This window comes from Ranitomeya imitator, chromosome 3 (genome assembly GCF_032444005.1).
Source record: "Ranitomeya imitator isolate aRanImi1 chromosome 3, aRanImi1.pri, whole genome shotgun sequence".
In the NCBI taxonomy this organism is placed as follows: Eukaryota; Metazoa; Chordata; class Amphibia; order Anura; family Dendrobatidae; genus Ranitomeya; species Ranitomeya imitator.
In genome coordinates this window covers 300,854,371-300,870,899 of record NC_091284.1, presented here as the reverse complement: position 1 = coordinate 300,870,899, position 16,529 = coordinate 300,854,371, and the positions used below count along the sequence as shown (strand labels likewise).

General features: G+C 44.2%; 1 protein-coding gene across 4 annotated transcripts in view; it reads left to right on the top strand.

Annotated features, from left to right (window-relative positions):
- ILRUN (inflammation and lipid regulator with UBA-like and NBR1-like domains) overlaps positions 1-16,529 on the top strand; it is a 239,303-nt gene that overhangs the window by 155,641 nt on the left and 67,133 nt on the right. The window contains exon 5 of one of the 4 annotated variants that reach the window (XM_069756563.1): positions 1,563-2,397. The exons of the other annotated variants lie outside the window; for them this stretch is intronic. Within the exon in view, the coding sequence (XP_069612664.1) occupies positions 1,563-1,790 (228 nt within the window). The 3' untranslated portion in view covers positions 1,791-2,397. Of the gene's footprint in view, positions 1-1,562; positions 2,398-16,529 lie in introns of those variants that run through there. 4 annotated transcript variants of the gene reach the window in all.

Genomic DNA, 16,529 nt, shown 5'->3' with positions numbered 1-16,529 from the left:
GCCTGAGGAGGTGGTGATGGCAAACTCAGTCGAGGGGTTCAAGAGAGGCCTGGATGTCTTCCTGGAGCAGAACAATATTGTATCATACAATTATTAGGTTCTGTAGAAGGACGTAGATCTGAGGATTTATTATGATGGAATATAGGCTGAACTGGATGGACAAATGTCTTTTTTCGGCCTTACTAACTATGTTACTATATTACTATGTTACTTTTATATGGGGCTCCTGATTCAATATGGATATTCAAAAACACTTACCGTAACCTACTGATGTCTCAATTAATTTTACTTTTATTGGTATCTATTTTTACTTTTGAAATTTACCGGTAGCTGCTGCATTTTCCACCCTAGGCTTATACTCGAGTCATTCAGTTTTCCCAGTTTTTTGTGGCAATATTAAGGGGGTCGGCTTATACTCGGGTCGGCTTATACTCGAGTATATACGGTACCGTAGATCAGATTTGAGGGCATCCATGAAGGAGGATCTGTCAGAGGCAATACTTTTTCTGAGGACAAATTTATAGATTTCTTCTTATTAACTGCATAACAGTGTTTATTGCATATTTACTTACAAGAGTTTGGGAAAGTTTATAAAAGTTATTTGCTATATTCTAATTGTATTCTAATAGATATAGTTTTTGTTCTAAGTGGTCTGATTACTTATATGATGGTGAGAAACTGAATAAGCACGATGTTAATATTTGACAACAGTAAATTTATTGTTACGAATTGGCCATTTATGAAGGAGCCGGAGTCTGAGTCGGAACATGATAAAATCCAGGAGTCGGAGTCACAACTGTGGCTTACCGACTCCACAGCCCTGAAAAAAAACGCAGCGTTTGCATGCGTTCGCATTTTTTATGCGCATGCGTTTGATAGGAAAACTTTTTCAAGGAGAATTTCCTTGAAACAAACCACGCCAAATGGATGTGGCTCATGGGATTTCTGTATATAAACCCTTGTACAGATGAAATCCTCACATTTTGCTCCTGTATCCTGTCTCAAGATGGATCTTCGCATGGAGAGTTTCTATCGAAATCTGGATTTGGATGTCAACTTGGTTCTTTCCTTTGCATTTGCTTGTGAGCAAGAACGGAGAAGCGAAAAACAGAGAAGACTTTGTTGGCGCTTTTAGCAGCACCAAATTCTTGAACTCCGATAGAGCCCTGGAGCATACCACTTTTTATCAGTGAGCTCCGTGAAAACCCAGAGAAATATTTTGAGTTCACGAGGATGTGTAAAGACAGCTTTATGGAATTGCTGGACCATGTACAAGGAGCCATCAGCAGGCAGGACACCCAGCTTTGTAGAGCGATTCCTGCTGAGGAATGTCTGCTGGTGACACTAAGGTACGTAATGTTTAAACATTAACGCCTGTCATAATTATTATTGTTCTGCTTACTTAATATTTTTCCCTTTTTTTGTTTTGCAAAAAAAACTGTCCTAATTATTATTGTTATAAAAGCCATGTCCTGTTCTTTTTTTTTTTTTTCTATGTTTTGCAAAACCCCTGTCATAAATATTACAGTTCTGAATTTATTTTTTCTTTCTCTGTTCTGCAGATTCTTGGCTACTGGAGAGAGCCATTCATCGCTCCATTTCCAGTTCCGGATAGGAATTTCCACACTCTGGGATTATCGCAGACACCTGCCTGGCTTTGTGGGATGTTCTCCGTGAGGAATTTATCCCCCCTACCCACCATGGAAATCTGGCATGAAAATGCTGAGAAATACTGGCAAATTTGTAATTTCCCCAACTGTTTGGGGAGCAGTGGATGGAAAACATATTAGAATCACCAAACTGGCTGGAACTGGATCTGAGTACTTTAATTATAAAAAAAAATATTTTTGGGCCAACGATTTTATGGCAATCATTTCAATTTCCCCTGCCACAACCTCTTCCCAACACTCAAGGCCCGCCAATGTCATTTGTTGTGGTTGGGGATGAGGCCTTTTAGATGTGTGGAAACCTCCTGAAACCATACTCCAGTCGGGATTAACACACACCAAAAGGATTTTTAATTACAGACTGACCAGGGCACGAAGAACAGTTGAGTGTGTCTTTGGTATCCTTGTCTCAAAATGGTGCATTTTAGGGACAGCCATTAATCTCAAAATTGAGACAGTAGATGAGGTTGTCAAGGCGAGTGTGGTTCTTCACAACTACATATTGGCTAAAGAACGGCCCAATGTTAAACTTGATGAACCTGTTTCAAACCCATTGCCAGATGACCATCATCACCCTCTCAGGACAACAGTTGAAGTTGCCCAAATGAGGGATACATTTGCATCCTACTTTGTTTCTGAGTGTACGTCTGTCCTGGCAAGATGACATAATTTAGTGTTCTTGCAAGGTTATGTAATGTTATGTACCTTTTAATTATTAAAATGTACTTTAATGTTTGCTGACAACTAAACTATTACGGCGCACTGTGATACTCACCTAGCTTCCCGGGTCCCTCCTCCTCCTCTTCCGGGTCCTCGGCCGCGCTGGGAATCCCGTTCCCCGTGCATGCATGCTAGGTCGCAGTCACTCGCCCTCCTGGCTTCTTTATGAAGCCGGGTTATACTGACCCGGAAGCGCTGTCCCGCCTGGGCAGCGGCCTCCGGGTATATCAGGTCGCTTCCTGCTAGAGGAAGCACCTGATTATTATTTTGTCCCTCCGTGCTACCACCGGGTCCACTTAGTTTCCAGTACGTCAGGTCCTTTTACTCTTCCAGTGCGTGCATGCTCTACTCAGTCCCTGTACGCTTCCAGTGTGGGCCCTGCTCCATCCCTGTACTCTTCCAGTGCGTGCTCTGCTCAGTCCCTATACGCTTCCCGTGCGTGCTCTGCTCTGTACCTGTACTCTTCCAATGCGAGCGTGCTCTGCTCAGTCAGAACACTTCCAGTGCGTGCTTTGCTCCGTCCAGTATCTGGTACCCTCTGTGTGAACCCTGCCGTGTCCTGAGTCCCGGGTCTTCTCTGTGGCTGCTCCACCCGTCTGGTCCTCGGTGAGTACCCGGATTCTCTTCGTTGTCTCCGAACCGCCCGTCTGGCACAAGCTATCACGGTGTATTTCCCTATATAGGGGTCTGTTCCACCTGGTCAACTCGCCTGGGAACGGTAGTCACTGCAATCCAGTGGGTATACTCCAGGAATCGTAACAAAAACACCTCTAGTTAAACACCTGTTCCTAGTGCCCTCCGTTAGAATATTTTTTTTTTTAAAGTTTAATAAGGTGATCACCGGTTCACAACTACAGTTTTTATAAAATCCACTCTCTGTATCATGCAGATTGCATGATACAGGGATTGGATTATAATCAAATTGGGTTATGTAACCCATGTTTTACACTACACCTCTACTCTCTGAGGTCAGTGCTATGGTAGGTGACATTGGATTAGCTCCATCATCTCTTCAGTCTGCATTTCTGTATTTTTATATATTAATGCAGACTGAAGAGATGATGGAGCTAATCCACGTCATATATTTACTCACTTGTCCGTGTGTCAGAACTAGTGCATTCAGGATGCAGAAAACACAGCATCCTGAGTGCACTAGTACTGACACCTGGGCAGGTGAGCATTGTTGACCCTTGACCTTTTTTGTTAATATATATTAGTGGAGGATTTTCAGTCCTCTTTGTGTATTTGCCACCTCATAGCTCCATGACAGACACAAGAAGCAAAGCTGCCGTGTAAAGCAAATAAAGAAGAGGGGTAGTAGACTGTGTGTCATGGAGCTATGAGGTGGCAAAAATAGTGTGTGTACACAGTAACATGTGTGTTGACGGCGCACGGTGTGTGTTGCCGGCGACGAAAGAGACAAAGACCAAGCAGTGATTGGGGAAAACACAAATTTATAAAAAAAAAAAACTTTTACGAACCAATGAGGGGGAAATGTTATGGACCTGGGGGTTGTGGAGCTGGGAGGATTGGCTACGGGTGGACGATGAAGGGGTTCCAGGGGAAGGGCTAGGAGGTCTGGGAGGTCAAGGGTGGAAGTAGACACATTAGGAGTGGAAGCATAGGTTCTGGAGAGACACATTCCTTTTTTTGTGTCTCCTTGGGAGGGTGGGAGTGGTAGGGTCAGCAGGGCATGCAGGACAGCCGTGCAGGTTCTTCAGGCGGCCTAGTAGTGGTGGCGGTGGATAGCCGTGCAGGATCTTCAGGCGGCCTAGTGGTGGTGGCAGTGGTCAGCCGTGCAGGAGCAGGACTCGGCATGTTGGTGGTGGTGGAGTGGCTTTCGGCAGCAGCACCCGGCATAGCGGTGGACGTATAATGGTATGTAGCAGAACTCTGTATTGATGTTAAGTGTGTAATTTGTGGCACAGATGGAAATACCACCTGGTGCTGGTGGAAGTACAGAGTCTGCTGCATAGCCTGATTGTAAGCAGCATTGCAGGCCTGCATCACTTTGAGCTGGAGTTCAGGCGTAAGGTGTTCCGACATGCCCTGCTCTATTTTATTAAAAAAAAATGGTGTGCTGGTCTCTGGAGGTCGGCTTCCAGATGGTTAAGGCGTTGGTTGACATCCTGGAAAAGTGTGTTGGACTGGAAAGTGGTCTGACCCATATTATCTCCCTGCGCCTTCAAGCCATTCTGGAAGACTGAGCTCAAGTGAATGAACTCGGGTATGAATGACCTGTCTGAGGCCTTTTGCCGCTGGCGGGAAGAAACCCCCCAAAAAGAGGCAGAGGACAGGGAAACACCTGAAGGACCAGCTGCCTGTTCTCCAGACTGTGACGCCGGCCCACTTGCTGCTTCGCTGGTGGATGGCTGGGACTGGTCCGTGGCTGTTCGATGAGGATCCGCTCCAGAGGATGATCCAGGTTCGAGAGTGCTGCTACAGGTTCTGTGAAAAGAAAAGTAAAACATTACTACCAAAAGATAACAATTGTAAGGCTGTGTGCACACGTTCCGGATTTTTCACGTTTTTTTCGCTATAAAAAACGAAAAAAAAAGCATCCTATTAATAGAATGCAATCCACAATTTTTGTGCATATGTTGTTTTTTTCTCCGTGAATAAAACACATCGTGGAAAAAATCGCAGCATTAATTTTGCGGATTTTTTGCGCATATCCCGCTATTTAATGCATTGGGAAGCTCCGGAAAAAAATGCAAAAATCCGCACCAAAAACTCATGCGGATTTCCTGCGGAAAAAGTCCGGTTTAGTTCAGGAAATATCTGCAAATAATCCTGACTTGTGCACAGAGCCTAAAAGCGCCAACTCCTGTGGAATAGAAAAATTCAGATTAGTGAATACAACACAATGGAATACAACACAATACTTGCTTTCTCTGAGCAAGGACAGGCCTCAGGAAAGACAGCACCCCGTGATATTTGTATTTCCATATCCTTGCTGCAGCACCACTGCAAACTTGGATCTCCTATCTCAGGTCCTTATTGAAGAAATCCTTCATCGAACGCTGACGGGTTTTGACTTTGTTCACTGTGAATAGCGAAACAAAAAAAATTGTTAAACAATGCATTTTAGGCCGGATCACACAACCGTGTATGATGCGAGAAACTTGCAGGAGTTTCTCGCATCATCGCATCACACACGGTTGTGTGATCCCGGCCTTTAGGTTCACTTGCCGCATCAGACCACACTGCAATACTTACGAAAACCTTTCTGACTCGTGACGTGGCGTTGTCCTAGTGATCCATGAGTGCTTTGGCCACCTCACTCCACAGCCACCAAATTACTACAACGTCCCGAGTGCTGCTGCTCCCGGGTGTCCCACAACGCAACTCGCTCCTGCACCAGAGTGATGAGGAGGTCGTTATCAATAAAGTCAAGAATAAATAAATAAAAACAGTAAAGAATACTTACACGCCGTCTTGCCAATGGAACTTGGGCCTGAGCCTGCTGCTCCTGCTCATCTGCACTGGAATGGTTCTGTAAAAAAAAATATTTTGCCACATGTGTATAATAGTGACAGTTAATACTTACCATTCAGCAGTAAATGTACTCACTTCAGTTTCCTGTCCACTCTGTGAGCTCTGATCTTCAGTGGAGGACATGATGAGGAATCCTGCAAGAGACACAGACATGATTACAGACTGCAGGGAGAAAAAAACAGGCAGACATTTAGCTTGTATACTTACATTTTGATAGTCTTCCAAAAAAGATGCTGCAATGCTTGTTTCGCTTCCACTGCCCACACCTTCTTTTATAAGGTTTGTTTGGGGGGTGGCTTAACCCCTTCACGACATGCGCTGTACTAGTACGGCGCATGTCGTGTCTCCCCCTTTGATGTGGGCAGTGAGCACATATCAAAGTCGCGACATGTCAGCTGTTTTGTAAAGCAGACATGTGCGCGCAATAGCGGTGGGTGAAATCGAGATTCACCCGCCACCATTAACCTGTTAAATGCCGCTGTCAAACGCTGACAGCGGCATTTAACTACCACTTCTGGCCACGCGGCCGGAAATGAGTGCATCGCCGACCCCCGTCACATGAACGTGGGTCAGCGGTGCATCAGGAAGGTAAACATAGAGGTCCTTGAGACCTCTATTGTTACTGATGCCGGCCTGCTGTGAGCGCCCCCCTTTGGTCGGCGCTCATAGCAAGCCTGCATTTCAGCTTCATAACAGTAATCTGATGATCGCTGCTATGTAGCTGAGCCGATCGAGTGGTGCCAGCTTCTAGCCTCCCATGGAGGCCATGACTGGGCTGTTAACTTGCTGGGTTGTAGTCTGTTCAGAAATGACCGAATGGATATGGAGCGCCCCCAGACACAGGGCCACTAGTCACTCGGTACCGGTCCCTTTTCCTTCTGTTCTGCGGTTGTCACGGTGGCTGGACCCGGTCGTGACCCTGCTAAGGGGTGTCCAATGAAAATGGTAGTACAGTCTGTCAGTAGTTCGTGACGCCACCTGTGGTGTTCGGTTAGAGTGACCGACGCTGCTGTGGGGTCCGCTGGGGTGATGGAATGGCAGCTGGATGGTATACCTTCCCACAGGTGAAGTATGTCCCCAGGGCTTCCCAGTAAGGTGGATGGTGATGGTGTGAGGTGCAGGCAATAACGAGGACACAGGGTTGCAGTCTCTTTACCTTTTACTGAAGGCTTCAGTACACTCAGTCCAGAGCACGTTGAACCGGGCTATCAGAGACCGGCCGGTCCGATGGGCACATCCGGAGTTTCCCTCGCAGATGGAAATTGTTGCCTACCAATAGCGCCTGTGTGTTGTAGTCCTACCCTGCTGAGCATTCGGAATAGTCCTCACAACTGCTGTTCTCTTTCGTTCGTTCTCTACAGCTCTCTCTCGTTCTTTGGTTCCAGATGTTGCTAGCTTCTAACGTCCCCCAGATAAAGTATGGCTAGGACGCCACCCATTTGACGGGAAGGCTTGGGGGTCTTCCGGGACCCTAGAGACGCCCCTCTCCCAATGTTGCCCCCTATGTCTTCGTAGGTGTAAAAGGTAGACAGCCAACCTATAATCAACTGTCCAGCGGAATTTGAAGTAAGGCCTGAAGTCAGTTACTCCTACGGTGATCCGGCCACCGACTATGCGCCTCAGTAAGATGTTGCCTTCCTCTCTCGGCACGACTCTTACTGGCTCTCCTTTGTGCTGATCTCGTTTACACTGTTCCACAATATTCTTCCCCTCTTGTCTCTTCCTTAGGATACCGCCGCAAGGTGTGCAGGCGCGGTTCCGTAACGTTCTGTTCTGTCGCTAGGCACCTGCCAGGTTCCCACGCCTGACAGGGACCCCCCTGTGTCTTCTACCCGCAACACCCCCTGCCACGGGATGTTGCCTGGTTCCAACCCAGTCAGCTTCTCACTAACTTCCTCCCCAGCCCCTAGTTTTACCAGTGTGAGGAGTGGCCCAATAAATAAAGACTTTTGCTCCCCCTAGTGGCCGGAGTGTGAAGTGTAATGTGATCTGGTGATACCTGGTGAGGAGAACTCTTTAGTGCCATCGGACGTACCGCTACTCGTTTTGGGGCCATACTGCAACGACCAGGTCTCTCGAGCGCTGCAGATAGGTGAGGGGAGGTGTGTGTCTATATGTAAAATCATCCTTAAAACCCATCCTGCGTGATAATATAGGTGAATCTAATGAAAATGTAGAGTCCCTGTGGGTGGAGATAAGGGGAGGGGGGAAAAATAATAAATTATTGATAGGGGTTTGTTATAAATCTCCAAAAATAATGGAAGCAACAGATAATATCCTCGTAAAGCAAATAGGTGAAGCTGCGACTCAAGAAGAAGTCACTATTATGGGGGACTTCAACTACCCTGAAATAGATTGGGGAACAGAAACCTGCAGTTCCAGCAAAGGTAATCAGTTTGTGACAACTATGAGAGTCAATTACCTTTCACAACTGCTTCAGGACCAAACAAGAAGGGGGGCACTGCTAGACCTAATATTAACCAACAGGCCAGACCGCATAGCAAATATGAGGGTTTGGGGGTCACTTGGGGAATAGTGATCACAAAATAATAAGTTTTCATGTATCCTTTAATAAGATGTGTAGCAGGGGGGTTACAAGGACACTAAACTTCAGGAGGGCAAATTTCCAACGGATGAGAGAGGATCTTGGTGCAATTAACTGGGACTATATACTGAGACATAAAAATACACAAAGAAAATGGAAGACGTTTATTAGCATCCTGGATAGGACCTGTGCACAGTACCGGTATATACCGTATAAATAAATACAGAAAATTAAATAAATTCTGTAAAAAGCAAATCAAGGCAGCTACGATTGAGACCGAGAGACTCATTGCCAGAGAGAGTAAAAATAATCCCAAAATATTCTTTAACTACGTAAATAGTAAGAAACTAAAAAATGATAGTCTTGGTCCCCTTAAAAATAGTCTGGGTGAAATGGTGGATGAGGAAAAAGCCAATATGCTAAATGACTTTTTTTCATCAGTATTTACACAAGAAAATCCCATGGCAGACAATATGATCAGTGATAACAAAAATTCCCCATTAAATGTCACCTACTTAATCCAGCAGGAAGTACGTCGGTGTCTAAAAATCACTAAAATTGACATCTCCAGGCCCGGATGGGATACACCCTCGAGTACTGCAGGAATTAAGTACAGTCATTGATAGACCATTATTTTTAATATTTAAAGACTCCATAATAACAGGGTCTGTACGACAGGACTGGCGTATAGCAAATGTGGTGCCAATATTCAAAAAGGGGACAAAAACTGAACTCGGAAACTATAGGCCAGTAAGCTTAACCTCTACTGTGGGTAAAATCCTGGAGGGCATTCTAAAGGACGCTATACTGGAGTATCTGAAGAGGAATAACCTCATGACCCAGTATCAGCACGGGTTTACTAGGGACCGTTCATGTCAGACTAATCTGATCAGCTTCTATGAAGAGGTAAGTTCCGAACTGGACCAAGGGAACCCAGTGGGCGTAGTGTATATCAGAGGTGTCAAACTGCATTCCTCGAGGGCTGCAAACAGGTCATGTTTTCAGGATTTCCTTAGTATTGCACAGGTGATGGACCTGTTTGCAGCCGTCGAGGAATGCAGTTTGACACCTCTGGTGTTTATGGACTTTTCAAAAGCCTTTGATACGGTGCCACACAGAAGGTTGATACATAAAATGAGAATAATGGGGATAGGGGAAAATATGTGTATGTGGGTTGGGAGCTGGCTCAGGGATAGGAAAAAAAAGGGTGGTTATTAATTGAGCACACTCGGAGTGGGTCGAGGTTAGCAGTGGGGTACCACAGGGGTCAGTATTGGGCCCTCTTCTTTTTAACATATTTATTAATGACCTTGTAGGGAGCATTCAGAGCAGAATTTCAATATTTGCAGATGACCCTAAACTGCAGGGTAATCAATACAGAGGAGGACAATTTTATATTACAGGATGATTTATGTAAACTAGAAGCTTGTGCTGATAAATGGCAAATGAGCTTTAATGGGGATAAATGTAAGGTGATGCACTTGGGTAGAAGTAATAAGATGAATAACTATGTGCTTAATTCTAAAACTCTGGGCAAAACCGTCAATGAAAAAGACCTGGGTGTATGGGTGGATGACAAACTCCTATTCAGTGGCCAGTGTCAGGCAGATGCTACAAAGGTAAATAAAATAATGGGATGCATTAAAAGAGGCATAGATGCACATGAGGAGAACATAATTTTACCTCTATACAAGTCATTGGTTGACCACACTTAGAATACTGTGCACAGTTCTGGCCTCCGGTGTATAAGAAAGACATAGCTGAACTAGAGCAGGTGCAGAGTGTTAAAAATGGTTATTTCGCACATATATTTAATCAGGACTATTCACTAGGTGCTTACTCTTAAAAGAAAAATGTCACGGTATTCTCATGAAAAATATAGTGGTTTATTGAATTGTCCATAGGAAAACCACATTGCAGCAATAACATAAAAGTAGATGAAATAGTTATGAACAGATTGTCCATGTGTAAAAATCAGCGCTTGTCTTGTTACTCATCTTTCCCAAGGTCCTGAATGGTAAAACCGTCTGTGTGAAGTCTGAAGTCATCATGGCATGGAGTAGAATCATGGCATAGCTAACAGCTGTTGCTTCTTTGTCCGACGTCCATGGAGAATGACGGTGAAGGCAGGGGTGACAGTCCCACGTGACAAAAGGCCCCCCACACCCTCCTAAGAGACGTTTATATACATTTCCTACAGACCACGTGTCCTCTGTATATGGCATTAACTTATACTCTGAGCTACATACACAAAAATAGCTTTTGATAGTGTCAGCAAGAAGCAATGTGCTCAGTACAGAATTGAGAATAATTCAATTACGGTAATAATTAATATTTAACACAGAGAAGAGCGACCAAGGTTATTAGAGGACTGGGGGGTCTGCAATACCAAGATAGGCTATTACACTTGGGGCTATTTAGTTTGGAAAAAACGAAGACTAAGGGGTGATCTTATTTTAATGTATAAATATGAGGGGACAGTACAAAGACCTTTCTGATGATCTTTTTAATCATAGATCTGAGACAGGGACAAGGGGGCATCCTCTACGTCTGGAGGAAAGAAGGTTTAAGCATAATAACAGACGCGGGTTCTTTACTGTAAGAGCAGTGAGACTATGGAACTCTCTGCCGTATGATGTTGTAATGAGTGATTCATTATTTAAATTTAAGAGGGGACTGGATACCTTTCTGGAAAAGTATAATGTTACAGGGTATATATACTAGATTCCTTGATAGGGCGTTGATCCAGGGAACTAGTCTGATTGCCGTATGTGGAGTCAGGAAGGAATTTTTTCCCCAAAGTGGAGCTTACTATTTGCCCCATGGTTTTTTTTACCTTCCTCTGGATCAACATGTTAGGGCATGTTAGGTTAGGCTATGGGTTGAACTAGATGGACTTAGTCTTCCTTCAACCTGCATAATAACTATGTTACTATGGAGGCTATTGAAGCATGGCAAAAGTTTTAAAAAAAAATGTTTTAAAAAAAATAATAAAAGTTTAAATCGCACCCCTTTTGCCCCATCCAAAATAAAACAATAAAAAAATCAAACCTACACATATTTGGTATCGCTGCGTTCAGAGTCGCCCGATCTATCAATAAAAAAAAGGATTAACCTGATCGCTAAACAGCGTAGCGAGAAAAAAATTAGAAGCGCCAGAATTAAATTTTTTTTGTCAATGCGACATTGCATTAAAATGCAATAATGGGCGATAAAAAGAACCTATCTGCACAAAAGTGTTATTATTAAAACCGTCAGCTCGGCACGGAAAAAATAAGCCCTCACCCGACCCCAGATCACAAAAATTAGAGACGCTACGGGTATCGGAAAATGGCACTTTTTTTTTTTTTTTTTTTTAGCGAAGTTTTGAATTTGTTTTCACCACTTAGATAAAAAAATAACCTAGACATGTTAGGTGTCTATGAACTCGTAATGACCTGGAGAATCATATCCGGTCAGTTTTAGCATTTAGTGAACCTAGCAAAAATGCCAAACGAAAAACAAGTGTGGGATTGCACTTTTTTTGCAAATTCACCACACTTGGAATTTGTTTCCCGTTTTCTAGTACAAGACATGGTAAAACCAATGGTGTCGTTCAAAAGTACAACTCGTACCGCAAAAAATAAGCCCCCACATGACCATATTGACGGAAAACTAAAAAAGTTATGGCTCTGGGAAGTATGGGAGGGAAAAACGAAAACACAAAAACAAAAAAGGGTCGCGCCGTGAAGGGGTTAAAACAAGTTCCTGGACATGTTTACTCATAAAAACTCATGCATACGCAAATGTGATCGTACTCATGTACTTGCATATGCATGCGTTCCCAGAGACTGTAATGTGTTTATTTGACGCACTCCTTTCGCAAGCGTCCGCATGCGTATGGCGGCGGAAATTTGCCGCCACAATAACTCTAACATGGTGCGCCAGCCGCACACCGCAAAAATACGCATGCGTAAGCAAATGTGGGCGAACGCATCCAAACGCATGCACCTGCATCTACAATATTAAAGATATGAAATCAAGATGCATGCGGATGTATGCGTTCGAAACGCTGCGAACACAACCACAAATGTGAAACCAGCCTAAGCTAGGCTAATATTATATATTGCCTATAGAAAGCATGAATACATACCGACAATGCAATCACAATGGGGATGTAATGGAGACGTCTTTCCTTGAAAGCAGAATGAAGGAAAATGGAGGGAGATGGAGGCTGAGCTACCATAATGCTTTGCAAAAGAGGGGAGGAGAATCAGACATAGAAAATAGAAAAATAACAGAAAATAGGACCGTGAACATGACTGTCCGCTAGAGGGAGCCAAAACACTACAGACAAATAAAGATTATGAAGTTTCTTTATACTCATACTAATGAATAACTGCAATATTATGCTAACAAATAATCAGATGTAACAGATTAGATGTCCAAGACAGAACACTCTCCTTCTGGCATCAACGGATGTCACTATCTTTATTTTCTTTTGAAGGCTACAATAGAACCAGTTCAGATACCGGTCTGAAAAATGTCTTAGGTTCATTCCCTTTGCTCATGCTTAGTTCAACTTTGCTGACGTTGTCATCCCTGCTTGGGAATGTTGCGGTAACTAGACTAAGTGGTCACTGGTTTCGGTGAATTTGACAGTCTTTCACAAGAACAGGGTCACCTACGCTCAAATTAGGCTTAGTAGATTACATTACCACTTCGTCTGTGTCTGCAGGGTAGATAAGTATTGTTTGCGCCACCTGTCCCAGAAAGTATTTGCAAGACTTTATACCTGTCTCCAATTGCGCTTGTAGAAGTCCTTAGTTTCAAATCCTCCTGGAGGGGCACTGGACAGCCCCGTTTTCTTGGTAAGGAGAGTAGCTGAGGTCAATAACAAGGGCTGCTCAGGGTGGTTAGGGACTGGAACCAAGAGTCTTGCATTGATTATAGCTGCAGCTTCTGCCATGAAGGTGATTAGGCTTTCGTGGGTAAGCCTCGCTGCTCCTGCTTGCAGAAGACAGAAGGGGATACGAGTTAAAAAAAAAATAGTATTTGGTAGCTATACTGATTTAAGTCGTGATTTTGCTTATTCATTGAAGAAGAGTGGAGTCAAGAATTCTCCGTACTAGACCAATCATTCATTCCCAAGATCCTCCGATATGCGAAGAGTGAGGTGGTTTGAATGACCATGTGCAACTTTGGTCACTGAGGAACCTCTCGAGAGTCTAATGGTCTAGATTTGAAGATATTCCTAATTCTTTTGCTGCACCGACGAAGTTAGTACCTGCGTCTGAACGTATGTGCTTGAAAGGACCACGGTTGGCAATAAAACGTCTTAAGGCATTGATGAAGCTTGACGTGTCAAGGGACTCCCCGATGACCTCTATGTTGGCTGTTCTGATTGACATGCAAGTGAACATTACTGCCCAATGTTTACTATTGGCTTAGCCGCCTCTCATACGACATGTAACAACTGACCAAGGCCCAAACGCTTCGAGACTAACGCTGGTAAAAGGAGGGTCTGGGCTGAGTCTATCTGCTGGTAGGTCAGCCATCTTTTGGGTTTGAGTTGAACTACGAAGCTTACGACAGGTAATACATTTGTAGATGACTCTACTGATGAGTTTCTTTGCATCGACAATCCATAGGCCAGCAGTTCTGATGGCTCCTTCTGTAAATAGTCTTTCTTGGTGCTTGACCAGATTGTGGTAGTGTTGTACGATTAGGTAGGCAACATGACATTTTCCGGGAAGTATAAGAGTGAATTTCCCCACAAACTTCATTTTAGCTTCTTTGAGTCGGCCTCCTACTCTCAGCAGGCCGCTGTTGTCGATGAATGGGTCGAGTGTTCTTAATATGCTGCTCACTAGTATTGGAGCTTTGTTAATAAGACATTGGATTTCTGCAACGTAGGTTTCTCTTTGAACAGTGAGGATGATGTGATTTCTAGAGAATTCTAAGTCGGAAGTAACATAGGTATTTTTACAAAGATGCCAACCTTTACTTTTTTCTGTGTCACAAACTTTGGTGGTCCTGGATGAGTGAGCTATATGGGCCAGGCAGGTAATGGCTCGATTAAGTGACTTCCAACTTGAAAACTAGTCAAACCTGTGAGAACCAAGCTGGATAGCAGAGGTTGTTGTATGAAGTGTAGACACCTGAGGGCGGATTTCAGCATCTGAGTCCTCTCCTACTAATTCAAAGGTGTCTGGAAAACGTTCCTCAATGTACAATAGTTTTGGTCCTGAGATCGATGTTGTGCTTCCTAGTCGACTTGCGTAAACTACTCTAGTTGCGTGATCTGCAGGATTCTGGTCCGTGGGTATATAATGCCACTGTCTCGGATTAACTAATCTCCTTATTCGTAGCACTCTGTTATTGACATAAACATAGAATCGCCTGATTTCATTGTGGATCTATCCCAGGACTACTTTGCTGTCTGAGTAGAACTTGGCCTGTGTCAGGTCAATATCCATTTCGGATGTGATGAACTCCGCTAACTCAACGGCTAAGACTGCGTTCTAACCTGGGTATAGTGTTGTTGTGGTGCCAGTTTGGCCTTCCCCATAACGAACCCAGTGTGGATCTGACATTAGGAGTCTACAGTTTTGAGATCCGCAACAGCGACAATTGCTTTGACAGAATCATCTGCTAATAAGTACACTCTTTGGCTTTGTATTTCTGTAGTTGGCTTGTTCAGTTTGGGAAGGGCTGCTAATGAGTTCTTCCACCCTTCCCACTGGATCCTCTTATTAGGTGGCAGAGGTGCATGCCAGTCAGATGTTTCCCCAGTTAAGTCTCTTAGAAGGGCCTTGCCTTGTATAGTAAAAGGAGCTGCGAAACCCACGGGATCGTACAGACTGTTGATTGGTAGACAGGACACCTCTACGTGTGAAAGGTCTTTCTTCCTTGCTGACCTGAAAGGTGAAAGTGTCTGACTGTAGATTCCAGAGAAGCCCGAGGCTGCGTTGCATTGGTGCGGGTTCTGAACCCAAGTCCAGGTCTCTGATACCATTACATAAGTCCTGAGAAGGGAATGCTTCCATGAGTTCTGAGCTGTTTAACGCTTTTTTATGAAGCCTGAGGTTCAAGCAGGCAAGCATGTCCTGGGTTCTCCTGAGAAGACTGTCGTCGACATAAAAGTCTTTCTATGAATTGTCTGACATCTGCTCCGTATTCTGCTTCTCCTTCCTGAGCCGACCTTTTGAGTCCGTAAATAGCGACTGCAGGTGGAAGGACTGTTGCCAAAGATGTGCACTCTCATGCGATACTCTGTGACTTTAGTAGGATCATTGTCTCTGTACCAGAAGAATCTTAGGAAGTTCCTGCCTCTCTCTCTCTCAAGGAAACAGTGGAACATTTGCTGGATGTCAGCGATGAAGGCAATGGAATCCTTACGGAAGTGCATAAGTACTCCCAGCAGTTTGTTATTGAGGTCTGGTCCTGTCAGTAGAATGTCATTCAGGGAGACATCATTAAACCTAGCACTGGAATCGAACACGACTCTAATCTGGCCTGGTCTCTTTGGGTGGTATACTCCAAACATGGGTAGGAACCAGCATTCTTCAGAATCTTTAAGAGTAGGAGCTAGTTCAGCGTGACCGTTTCCGAAAATTTTTGACATGAAGGATAAAAAGTGATCTTTCATCTCTGGTTTCTTTTGCAGATTGTTCGAGAGAGGAGAAACATTTTAATGCCTGATTTCTGTTGTTCGGTAGACGTGGTCTATGGGTTTTGAAAGGAAGAGGTGCGACCCAGCTGTTGGTCTCATCTTTAACAAGTCCCTTGTCTATTATCTCTAAGAACAACTTGTCCTTTACCGACATTGCCACTTGGTTGTCCTGCTTAGTTCTCTGGAAGACTGTGCACCCTAACTGATCCTCATAGCTTCCCGACACTATATTGCTGTCGTGAGTAAAGTCTATTAAATGATTGGGCAGTTGGATGCTGTGTGGCACTTCCCTGACATGGAGCTCGTTGTTACAAGGTTGAAACAGAGATGGTCGTCCTTTCTCCAATGTATTTGTCAGCATGCTTGTCACAGAAGATAGGGCGTACATGCATCCCAAGCATACGTTTCCAATTATGACCCATCCTAGTCTAGCTTTTGGGCATAG